General features: G+C 32.5%; 1 protein-coding gene across 2 annotated transcripts in view; it reads left to right on the top strand.

Annotated features, from left to right (window-relative positions):
- The window catches only part of CTNNAL1 (catenin alpha like 1), a 108,796-nt gene that overhangs the window by 71,691 nt on the left and 23,779 nt on the right, over positions 1–13,326 (top strand). For both annotated transcript variants that reach the window (XM_031945551.1, XM_012543100.1), the window contains exons 8-11: positions 3,407–3,493; positions 8,272–8,430; positions 8,747–8,839; positions 11,774–11,924. In XM_031945551.1, the coding sequence (XP_031801411.1) occupies positions 3,407–3,493; positions 8,272–8,430; positions 8,747–8,839; positions 11,774–11,924 (490 nt within the window). The remainder of the gene's footprint in view (positions 1–3,406; positions 3,494–8,271; positions 8,431–8,746; positions 8,840–11,773; positions 11,925–13,326) is intronic.

The following is a 13,326-nucleotide window of genomic DNA, read 5'->3' as shown; positions in this document are numbered from 1 at the left end:
AGCTATTTTGAAGGATAAAATTATCATTAGACAAGTAAAAAAATTTGTCAATAATTCTGCTTTTGTTAGATAGTAGATGGCAGTAATAATTTAAGTCTTCCATTGCTACAGTATTATATTTTCATGCCAGATCTGTAATGAGTTTACCAAAACCCTCATAACATTTCCTTTTCTATCCAAGTGATTTATAGTATACCTTATAACATCATCACTTCTTTTTTCTTCTATTGATCCTCAACCAGTTGCTCTCTAGCATGGTTTTTTTCCCCACCTTTGCTTCCTGAATTTCCTTAAAGTTAGTATATCTTTTTTAATAAATCATGCTACTCTAGCCTTTTCCCTTTTCTTTCTTCTATTCCTTTTGAATGAAATATACATTTAAAAAGTCCTAGTCTAGTCCTGAGCCCTATCCCAAGTTTCATTAATACCTTTGAGGCTGAATTTTCCTCCCCATTTAGGATCTCAAGTTCATTCTTTTTATTATCCATAATTTGTTCATTTCTATATAAAAATCTAATGTTAAAGGTTGGGTAATATTCAGCAGGGAAGGGTAAACCACTATACTTACATTTTTGTCCTCTGATAGTTACCTTTATCCTAATGGTACCTATTGATCCATATCCTTTTGTAGAACACAGAAAGTTATTTTTTCCAAAGATAGTCCAGTTCATATTTCTACAAGATGAACCTCTTCCTATTATAAAGGTTCTTCATTTTTTCTGTGTCATGCACCTCTGCAGTTTGGTTAAGCCTATAAACATCTTCTCAGAATGTTTTAAAATGACTATAAATACATAAGACTATAAAGGAATCTAGTTATACTGAAATGCAATTATAAAAAATCCTTTAAAACATAATTCGTATGCTCAAAGGGTTATATAACTCTGCATATTCTTTGACCTAGTAATACTACTACAGGTCTGTATCCCAAAATAGATCAAAAAACAAAAAGGAAAAGGACTTAAATGTATAAAAATATTTATAGCAACTCTTTTCTAGGGGCAAAGAATTGGAAATTGAGGGGATGCCCATCAATTGGGGAATGGCTGAACAAATTGTGGTATGTGAATATGATGAAATACTATTGTGCTATAAGAAATGATGAGCAAGATGCTCTTAGAAAAACTTGGAAAGACATATATGAATCCGGTAAAAAGTGAAACATTGACTTAACAAGGAAAAATATTATCTATCTAAATACAGATTAAAATATACTTTTTTTAAACTTTATTTTTCTCATGGTTTTTTAAGGGTGTTGGTCTATGTGTTTACAATTTGACCACTGTGTATTGAATTGCTTGCCTTCTCAATGGAGAAAGAAAGATGAGAATGTAGAACTTAAAATTTTAAAAATGAATATTTAAAAATGGTTTTTAAATAAATTGGGGAAAAACAAAATATTACAGGAAAAAAATAGCATGTCTTTAGAGTTGTCAGATTAAGAGACCCTGTCCTATTATGTAACTTCAAATATTCAGTAGTTTTTTCTCTATGGCACCATTCTTGCATCATACAAAATGTGGTAATCCTACTGTCATTTCATTTTGTTTTTTTATTTCCTTTACAAATTGCTTCTTCCATTCTTTCAAAGAATATTTCCATGTTAGAAAAGTGTTTTTTTACACAAGGTTTTACAAAGGTGAATTTTAAAAACTATCTTTAAATATATTTGGAAAGATAAACTACCACTAAAAATAAATAAATAAAAAAGAAATGTATTCTTCTAGCCCTTTCATTTTTTTCCCTTTAAGTTAGAAGAAAATATTCATTTTGTAGACAGATTGGTTCTTGTTATTTGTAAAAACACAAATACAGATAAATATGTCACTATAAAATTCTCCTGGTCTTTCATACAGGGAGATCCAAAAATTTTAGTGCAGTTTTAAGTTTGAAAACCTTTTCAGATAAATATTGAAGCTCTTTGAGAGGATCTTTATTTATTCATTCAAAAGAAAAATCTTTCAAAAATGTTGAAATTGACTTGGAACATATAGAAGATTTTACTGGTTCTGCTCACACCAGCTATGAACTCAGAACATCTTGGAGCTGTCAAACCTAATTAAAAAATGAATTACAGCACTTGGTTTCAATGTGGATGCAAACAGCAAGAACTTTTTGTATTAAAATAAAGTCTGTATAATAGGTTTTTCTCTCTTAAATTATTATGGCATGTGCAAGTTAAACTTTATTGCCAGAACTGCAGGTTTGGACCCCATAGTGAAACTAGAGGATTTATATCCTCAGGAGTAATCCTTGGTGGTCTACAGATTGAGGCTGATTTGACATATCTTGTCCTTGATGAAGTCATGGCAGATTTTTTTAAGCAGAAACTGTTTGCTTTTTTTTTTCACTGCTCTTCATTTTTACTTGTCTTTCATTGTCCTGTACTTTCACAGTTTCTGTTAAACAGGTGTTTTTTGTTGTTGCTTGTTTTTAAATATTTGGGAGGGGTTGTTCTTTGCCATCTCCCCTCCTAGATTTCTGTACTTACCTGTCTCAGAACATATCATTCTGTGTCATGTGACTTTAGGCGAGAAACAGACAGACAGACAGAGACAGACACACACACACACACACAGAGAAGCGGGTTTTTTTGTTTTTCTCATTAGCAGTAGGACTTGATATTTTCGACTTTGAAAGAACCAAAAACTAAATTTCATTAAGAATTTTGGAACACTCTATTCTTGTTTGAAGCTGTTACTGGAACCCAGGTCTCAACTCTTAAATCAATGCTCTTTTCATTGTATTGCAATGTTTAGGTAAAAAGTTTGGATTTAATATAATAGATAAATTTTAGTTAAAATGTAATCAGAAGAATAGTAGAACTTTAAGAAGATTAATATGGTGACAGTGGGTTGAATGGATTAATGTAAGTTGGGGAAAGACAGTAATAGGGATATCAGTCAGGAGAGTATTACAAAAGTACGGGTAAAATATGAGGGCCAAAATTATGGTGGTGATAGTAGAAGTAGAAAGGAAGAAATATATGTAACAGGCATTGCAAGAAATATATGTAAGAAAGAAAAGTAAAATTGGCAGAATTTGACAAGTGAGTAAATTTGGAAAGTCATAAAATGGAAAAAGTCAAATTACTTTGAAGTGTTAAGCTTGGGTGACAGAATAATGGTGGATAGTGATGCCATTAATACAAAAGGAGCAATCAGGTGGAAAAACTAATTTCATAAGGAAGATGAGTTTGGTTTTCTACATTTTAAATTTTACTATTGAAAATTTGAAAAATCATAGGCTTTAAATTTTTTTAAATTTTCTGAATAGCAACTTTTGTAACATAACTCACTAAATTCTAACATTTAAAAATTCCAATCTCAAATTATATTTCATAGAATTAGAATTATTATTGGTTTAGAGGACTAATTAGGAATAAGAATTTTTTTTTCCATTTTAGCAAAGCAAGAAGACAAAGAATATCATGGAAGATCTGGAACTAGCTATATTAAAAATAAACCAGAGCATAAATGAGTTTAAAAAAGAGGTAAGCACAGTTTGAATTTTAACCCCTTCTAATTCTTCATTCATGTAAGTTATATACTGAATACCAGCATGTACTACAAATTTAAGTGGCTTATAAGCCTTTTTAACAAAAAATAATAATAAAACTACAGGATCTCAGAAAGGACCTCTGAAGTTATCTAAGTCTATATTGTCTAACTCAAATAGATCCTTCCAGCATTCACAGTGACTTAGAAAACCATATTTTTATAATTGTTAAAAATTTCCCAATCACATTTGATCTGGTCCTTCCTTCTGAAGTTTTGGTCTGGCAAGTTTGACAGTTCTAAATGTTAGAACAATTCATATCTTAACAAGAATCTACTGTACAAATCTTCAGGTATATTTTCTGTAAAATGAGAATCCATGTAGGATGTTGTAGGGATCAGTGAAATATTTGTATAAAGTGATTTATATTTATAGTAACTCTTTTCTTAGGGCAAAGAATTGGAAATTGAGAGGATACCCATCAATTGGGGAATGACTGAATAAATTGTTATTTGACTATGAAGAAATATTATTGTTCTGTAAGAAATGATGAGCAACCAAAGCAGAACTAGAGATCATTACTGATCACAAAATAGAAAATTTCGATTATACCAAACTGAAAAGTTTTTGTACAAACAAAACTAATGCAGACAAGATTAGAAGGGAAGCAATAAACTGGGAAAATATTTTTACAGTCAAAGGTTCTGATAAAGGCCTCATTTCCAAAATATATAGAGAATTAACTCTAATTTATAAAAAATCAAGCCATTCTCCAATTGAAAAATGGTCAAAGGATATGAACAGACAATTCTCAGATGAAGAAATTGAAACTATTTCTAGTCATATGAAAAGATGCTCCAAGTCATTATTAATCAGAGAAATGCAAATTAAGACAACTCTAAGATACCACTACACACCTGTCAGATTGGCTAAGATGACAGGAAAAAATAATGATGATTGTTGGAGGGGATGTGGGAAAACTGGGACATTGATTCATTGTTGGTGGAGTTGTGAACGAACCCAACCATTTTGGAGAGTAGTTTGGATCTATGCTCAAAAAGTTATCAAACTGTGCATACCCTTTGATCCAGCAGTGTTACTACTGGGATTATATCCCAAAGAGATTATAAAGAAGGGAAAGGGACCTGTATGTGCACGAATGTTTGTGGCAGCCCTTTTTGTAGTGGCTAGAAACTGGAAACTGAATGGATGTCCATCAGTTGGAGAATGGCTGAATAAATTGTGGTATATGAAAATTATGGAATATTACTGTTCTGTAAGAAATGACCAACAGGATGATTTCAGAAAGGCCTGGAGAGACTTACACGAACTGATGCTGAGTGAAATGAGCAGGACCAGGAGATCATTATATACTTCAACAACAATACTATATGATGACCAGTTCTGATGGACCAGGCCATCCTCAGCAACGAGATCAACCAAATCATTTCTAATGGAGCAGTAATGAACTGAACTAGCTATGCCCAGAAAAAGAACTCTGGGAGATGACTAAAAACCATTACATTGAATTCCCAATCCCTATATTTATGCACACCTGCATTTTTGATTTCCTTCACAAGCTAATTGTACAATATTTCAGAGTCTGATTCTTTTTCTACAGCAAAATAACGTTTTGGTCATGTATACTTATTGTGTATCTAATTTATATTTTAATATATTTAACATCTACTGGTCATCCTGCCATCTAGGGGAGGGGGTGGGGGGGGAAGAGGTGAAAAATTGGAACAAGAGGTTTGGCAATTGTTAATGCTGTAAAGTTACCCATGTATATATCCTGTAAATAAAAGGCTATTAAATAAAAAAAAAAGAAAGAAAGAAATGATGAGCAGGATGCTATCAGAAAAACCTGGAAAGTCCTTTATAAGCTCAAGCAAAGTGAAATGTACTATGTACTTAGTAATAGCAAAATTGTGGGATGATTAGCTGTGAATAACTTTGCTATTCTCAGCAATACAATGATCCAAGACTATTCTGAAGGATTTATGAAAAATACTGTTCATACCCAGAGAAAGAATTGTGTCTGAATACAGACTGAAGCATTTTTTTTTCTTGAGGTTGTTTTTTGGGAGGAAGGGAGAGATCTCTGTTTTCTTCTGCAATATGATTTTTATGGAAATGTTTTACACAACTTCACATGGGTCTTCTCAGTGGAAGGGGAGTGGAGTCTGTAGAGGAAGTGAGAGAATCTGGAACTCAAAATTTAAAAAAACAAAAATTATTTTACACATAACTGGGGAACAAAAATATTTTAAAACCATTTTCTGAAATTAATAACATATTGAATGATATATACATATATTTTTTATTATAGCTTTTTATTTACAAGATATATGCATGGGTAATTTTTCAGCATTGACAATTGCAAAACCTTTTGTTCCAATTTTTCCCCTCCTTCCCCCCACCCTCTCCCCCAGATGGCAGATTGACCAATACATGTTAAATATGTTAAAGTATAAGTTAAATACAATATATGTATACATGTCCTTACAGCTATTTTGCTGTACAAAAAAAATCGGACTTTGAAATAGTGTACAATTAGCCTGTGAAGGAAATCAAGGAAATCGCAGGTGGTCAAAAATAGAGGGATTGGGAATTCTATGAAGTGGTTCATATTCATCTCCCAGAGTTCTTTCGCTGGGTGTAGCTGGTTCAGTTCATTACTGCTCTATTGGAACTGATTTGGTTCATCTCATTGTTGAAGAGGGCCACATACTTAAGAATTGATCATTTTATAGTATTGTTGTTGAAGGATATAATGATCTCCTGGTCCTGCTCATTTCTCTTGGCATCAGTTCATGTAAGTCTCTCCAGGCCTTTCTGAAATCATCCTGCTGGTCATTTCTTACAGAACAATAATATTCCATAATATTCATATGCCACAATTTAGTCAGCCATTCTCCAATTGATGGGCATCCACTCAGTTTTCAGTTTCTGGCCACTACAAAGAGGGCTGCCACAAACATAGAATGATATATATTGTATTAAAAATAAACCATTTGGATTTGTCTTAACAGTTTATTGGGAGAAAGTCAGGAAAGGCCCAAGCTTATTAAATGAATATAATCTGTCTATAATGTGGCTGAGTTAATAGTTTACAAGTAATCTCAAAGGACAAAAAATGCATTTACTTTCCTGAAAAACAACCTGCAGCATAATGTAGAAGAGGCACTAGAAGAGAATGTAAAGTGTTAGACGAAAGGGGAGTCATAACAATATTTTGGAAAATTATCACCTTCGTTACATTAGGCAAATCAGGTAATATTTGGGGGTTTTGGTTTTCTCATCTTTAAAATGGAAGGGTCGTATTAGATGACCTCTCAGGCCGCTTCCAGTTCTAAAACTTATGGTAAGTAACATTTATCTCACTTTAAAGTATACCAGATGGCTAGGTTTAAAAAATAAGATTCTAATGAAGCCAGTATGGTACAGTAGGAAAGCATTGTCTAGTTACGTTTAGCAAATATAAAATCCCCTGCAACTTCAATTTATTTTCTATGACTTGAACTGAAACTTTTGACTCAAAGAAGATTTTTCCTGGGCTAGTTGGTACTCAATATTACCTCTCTTTTGTATCTCTATCTTAGTTATACAAAAGAAAAAATACTTTCTGGTGCACATAGGTTGAAAAAAGCTACAAGAAAAATTATAGCCATGTATATGAATATCATGATTGTGTCTCTCCCATGATATTTTTATAATCAAAAGAAAACAATTTCCCCCAATCAAAGGAAAAGGTTTTCCCTTTCAAATATATATTACACTTAATAATCTCACTGTCTTTGGACACCAGAGATAGTGATTCTTTTTTTTTTTTAATGAACAAATAATTTAAAGGCTTATTTTCAACTAATAAACATCATGACAGTGCTAAAGGATTGAATGATGAGTCAGGAAGAACAGGTTTCAAATCCTTCCCCTAACATAGAATGACATTATCATCTTGGACAAATCAATTAGACCCTCACTGCCCTCAAGAAACTAAGATTATAGGCAGAACATTTGCAGATTTTTTTGATAATGAGAGTTTATCTTTTATTTGGGGGGGGGGTCCCATTGAAATGAAATCGTAGGTCTGTTCCCTGAAAAAAACTCATCTCAAGGGTCTAAATCAGAATGTCTCATTAACTTTCTTTGAGGAATGTTTCATTCATGCCTTATGTTTTTTAAACCATAGTCATTTCCCAATATATCATCCCCTCTTGCATTCTCATCCTTGCCTTTTAATTAATTGAACTATCCCTTATAATTCATGTTTTTTACTTGTGAAAAAATAGTTGAATAGGCTTTTGTCATTGGCAAAATGCTTCTCTTGAATCTTGGGGACAAAAATCAGTTCTTCCAAAAGAAGCAAAAGAACCTGTAAACTCTCCTCCCCTTTTAGCTCTCCTTAAGTTGTGAAAAGGCTCCTGAGAGGCTTCTAGCCACTATTATTGTTTTCTTGTCTGAAATAAGTGCACCCTCCAGGACAGTTGACCATTCCTCTATACTTATGTTTTGGCTGAAAGGTGACCATATAGATTAGCTCATTGGTAGTAAAATGAAAAGATTTTGAAACTATGTGGGCCCTCAAACTATACTTAGTTATATAACACTTAGTTTGACCCTAAGATGCCACTGCACCAGTTTTCTTCTACAGCTCCCTGAGACGTAAGTGGTACAAAGAAATACTAACATATTTGATTTTTTTAAATATTAATGAGTGATCTGTAAGTCTTACTAATCTGTCTTTCACCGTTATTTCAACAAATGAAGCTCCACAATGCAGCAACATTGCTTGCAACAGATCTTCTAAAACACCATGCAGATCATGGGATTTTGAAAGCATTAAAAATTACTGGAGTAGAAGGAAACTTAGAAGCTTTGGCAGAATATGCCTGTAAGCTATCTGAACAGAAAGAACAGCTTATTGAGGTGAGTTACAATGTTACTATTTAAGAAACTTTATTATTTGTTAACATTGCTTTCTGCTGTTTTGTCCTCAAGGAATAGTAAACATTTTAAAATTCAGTATTGTGTATTACTGTGGCATTGCTGTCTTTTTGTTGTAAGAATTCAAGCAACCTCATCTATCTAGAACACAGCCATGAGCTTGCTTTTATAATGATTTGTAAGTTTTATATATGTGATTAAAAAAAAAAGTTTACTTAATTGAACCAGATCCTCACAGATCTAGCTGTTGATTCTCATTTGAATTTATTAAGTTATAGAAATGTTTTTTTTTTCCCAGACTTGTCGATTGTTGAGACACATATCAGGGACAGAACCTCTTGAAATTACTTGTATGCATGCAGAAGAAACATTTCAGGTTACTGGCCAACAGGTATGACTGCCTTTAGATTTTTTTTCTCCTAAGTATCATTTTTTCTTGAATCAAAAGTTTAGTCTTGAATTTTCATTCTAAACAAATTAAAAATATTTGCCTTGAGAAGGGAAAATTCAGGTGTTATCTCTACCAGTTCAGAGTAATTGGAAAATATTTTACTTTCAAATATAAAAAGCATGAGATTTTACTATAGCAACTTGCATGGGTATGGTTTTGACATGGTTGACCATGGTTAACTGTTGCTCATGTGCAAAATTTGAGTTTGGTGTTTTTAAATGAGGGCTTAATTTAAAAACACTTTCTGATTTTTTTCCAGTTAGCTTAGAAGCCCCTCTTCTCCATGGTGTTCTAAGCTTGTCATGGAATCTCATAATTTTCATGGTTGTTTTGATGTAATATGATTAATCAGTTGAAGTTTAAATATTTAAGGACTTTAAGGATTAAATTAAGGACTTACTGTAGGTCAGACACAGTGCTAAGCCTTGGGAATGGAAAAAAAAAAGATCAGCAAGTCATAAACAGATTCTTGGGTCACTAAAAGACTGCAAGACATTCTGAGAAGCTGAAATGGCTTTGTAATTGTTAAGCTTTCATTGTAATGGGCAGTAAGCTTTAAATCAGTAAGAAATGTCTACTATGGGTTCCTAAATTTATATAATTTTACACTTTTTAAGGGTTTTGATTATTATTGCCACATTATTTTATTAGAAAGTTATTTCAGCTAGATGCCACCTTGAAAATAATCATCTGAGATATAGCTCTAAATGTTTTATTAGGTTAAGGTGAGGAAAGGTGATGTTTCAACATGATCAAAGAATATAACTTAGCCCCAGAATTCTACCACCTCTCCTTAGATTCACAGTAATATAAAGCCCCTATGTTCTCTTCCTTAGCCATGACCCAAGGAAGATTTGTTTTTAAATCACATACTATAGTATATTAGCATAAATTGCTTTCAGCTCTTATATAAAACCACTTCTTAGGCTGTGTGCAGAGTTGGGATGCAATGATATGTTTCAATCTTCCTAGGCTGGAATCTTTTCTTAATGGACAAGCATCTTAAGACCCCAGATTCACTCTCAGGCAAAAGATACTCACCACTTTTAAATAGCCCATCCAGACAATAACTTTTTTTTTTAATTCATTATTGCTTTAAGTAGCAGTATTTCAAAATTGATGGCATTTCTAGGAGAATATTGTTTGGACCTGAGTTCTTATTCATTCATGCCTACTTCAGTTGCTTCAGACATTTCAGTCAGATTAAGCCTGAAAATATTCAATTCAGTTCCATAAACTTTTATTTAGTCTGTTTATGAAGCACCATGCTAGATGCTGGGAATATTAAGACAGATAGAAAAAAGTCCCTGTCCTCAAAAAGTATGTTATACTGAAAAGGATACACCATATACACAGATAAATCAACACAAGACAGGTTGAAAAGAAAGAAAGCACTAACAACTGAGGGGACTCGGTTTCAAAGAGAAGGTACCATATGAACTGAGTTGACACATTAAGGAAGATATGGATTCTGAAAGGTAGAGGTGAGGAAGAAGTATATTCCCAACAAAGAGAATAGCCTATACAAAGATACAAATGGGACATAGAATTTTAAGTTCAGAAAAGTGCAGTTTAGCTAGAATATGGAATACATGAAAGGGAGTACTGTGAAAAGAGGCTGAAAATGTAGATAGGAATCAGGTTGTGGAATACCTTAAATATAAAGCTGGGGAATTTGTATTTTATTCTAAAGGTTACCAAAAAAATCACTGAAAGTTTTTGAAGAGTAAAGTCATGTATTTAAACTAGTGCTTTAGGAAGATTATTTTGGCAGCCATATAAAAGACAGATTGGAGAAGGAAAGACTGGATCTCAGAATGATTAATTGGAAGGCTATCCTAGTGAAAAGAGATGTTGGCTTGAACTACAGTAGGGACTATGTCAATGAAAGATGAATGTAAATGGATGTTATCTTGTGGAGGTAAAATTGAAACCATGGAAGTTAATGATATCAACAAGGAAGAAAGTATAAAATAAGAAAAATAAAAGGCCCAGAATAGAACCTTGACAAATATCTAAGGATGAAAGACAGAAAAGAAGGAGCAGATATACTGTTAGAAAGACCAAGAGAAATTGTATCAAGAGAGAAAATAGTATTCTGGAGTTGGGACTGGTTAGTAATGTCAAGAATTGCATTGGAGGTCAAAAAGAATGAGGACTGAAAGAAAGGCTATTAGATTTAGCAAATGAAAGACAATTAAAGCAATCTTTAAGACAGTGACTTCCAATTTCCAAAGAGTGGTGGAGTAAGGAAGTTTGAGGTAGTATTTAAAAGACTGAGTCAACTTTCCAACAATGAAATAATTGAGGCCAGTTCCAATGATCTTGTCATGAAAAGAGCCATCTACACCCAGAGAGGGGACTGTGGGAATGAGTGTGGATCACAACATAGCATTTTCATTCTTTTTGTTGTTGTTCACTTGCATTATTTTCTTTTCATTTTTTCCCTTTTTGATCTGATTTTTCTAGTGCAGCAAGGTTATTGTATAAATATGTGTACATATATTGGATTTAATATATATTTTAACATGTTTAACATATATTGGATTACTTGCCATCTGGGGAGAGGGGTGAGGAGGAGGGAAAAATTTGGAACACAAGGTTTTGTAAGGGCCAGTGTTGAAAAATTATCCATGCATATATTTTGAAAAGAGAGAGAGAATTATACAGAAAAAAAAAAGACTGAGGCAAGAATTTTGGCAGTAAAAAGAGGGGGAAATAGGATTATACTTTGAGGAGATAGCAGGTTCAAATAAGGTTTTTGCGAGTTTGGGTCTCCCTAATCATATTTGTAGATAATTAAGGAGAGATTAAAGATGAGAAAGCGAGAGGAAACTTTTAAAAATTCATTTACATGTAGTATATATTCTTCAGATAATTTCAGCTGCTGAAACCTTGACATTACATCCATCCAGCAAGATTGCTAAAGAAAATCTAGATGTATTTTGTGAAGCTTGGGAATCTCAGATTAGTGACATGTCAACATTACTAAGAGAAATAAATGATGTATTTGAAGGAAAAAGAGGTAAGTCAGAATACTGGTCATGTTTAATTTTCAACTATTAAGCTTATGATTTTTCTTTCAAACTTCAATTATAAAATGAATTATTGTCACTTAGGTTAGCTATTAAACTAAAATATGTAAATTTTCAGAAATTATAGATTAGAGTTATTTTTTTTATCTTTACTAAATCAAATATGGTATGAATGATGAGACATGATGAAGTTATGTGGAATTTTTATTCACCTCAGTCATTATTTATCCTAGTCTTTAAACAGTTGAAATCTTCATAGGTATAATTAAATAGAAATTTTATCACTTGACTAGTATTGTAGGGCTTGCCAAATTTAGTATTTCACTTTTATTATTAAGATTCAGTCTTAGCCAGTTTTCTCTTATAACTATCCTTTATTCTTGGAATCAATCCCATATTTTATTTAGTACTATTAGTTTGGATTCTAGACACTTTATAATGTAGTGAATGTAGCTATTTGATTTTTGAACTGCTGTCCTTCCTCTTGGATGGAATTTCTTTACCTGATGACTACACAACCTTGGAATATTTCCTGTGGTTGGTAAGTTTATTGGTATTTTTACCATATACAAAATAGCACCGTAAGAAATAAAGTAAGAAATTGTTTTGATTCTTCATTTTAATTTCACCTGAAAGTTTATTTTTCATTTCTAGTATGTTACATTTGCTATCAGAAAAAAAATCTCATTATAGTTTTACTCATGTTTTTCTTAGGGAAAAACCTAATTATATCACTTATTAGAAGAATATTATTATAAAAAGTCATTTAAAACTATGATCTCACTAAATTAATGTTTATTCACTATATGCAACTATTACATGTTTTTAAATAATTACACGGTGAATAGTGTGTTGTTATTCGGTTATATTTCACTCTTTATGACACATTTGGAGTAGTTACTAGTTATTAGAGTTACTAAAATAGTTTACCAATTTGTTCTCCACTTCATTTTACAGATGAGGAACTGAGGCAAAAAGAGTTAAGTGACTTGCTCAAGGTCACATGACTACTAAGTGTCTGAGGTCAGATTTAAAGTCAGGAAGATGAGTCTTTTTTTTTTTTTTTTCTAAATTTTCAGTTTTCCATAAGTATTTCCCATCATTTTCCTTCACACATTCTGCATTCCAGCCAAGCTATTTTTAGCTTTTCCTTCAGATCAGTCTGTTACTGCCTATCTCTGTTGGTTCAAGGTCATTCTTAATGCCTGGAATGCTCTTCCTCCTGATTTCAACCTTTTAGTGTCCTGTTTTTCTTTCTTCAACTTAAGTAGCAATTCTCCCTACATATATAGTCTTACCTGATTTCCATCCCCTGCCCATCTGGTTGAAATCCTCACATCTTCCCATTGCTCATTCTTCAGATTTAATTGTTCCTGTCACTCTCTACCTTGT

The sequence above is a fragment of the Sarcophilus harrisii genome, chromosome 1 (assembly GCF_902635505.1).
Source record: "Sarcophilus harrisii chromosome 1, mSarHar1.11, whole genome shotgun sequence".
NCBI classification, from domain to species: Eukaryota; Metazoa; Chordata; class Mammalia; order Dasyuromorphia; family Dasyuridae; genus Sarcophilus; species Sarcophilus harrisii.
This window is presented reverse-complemented; position numbering and strand designations above follow the sequence as displayed.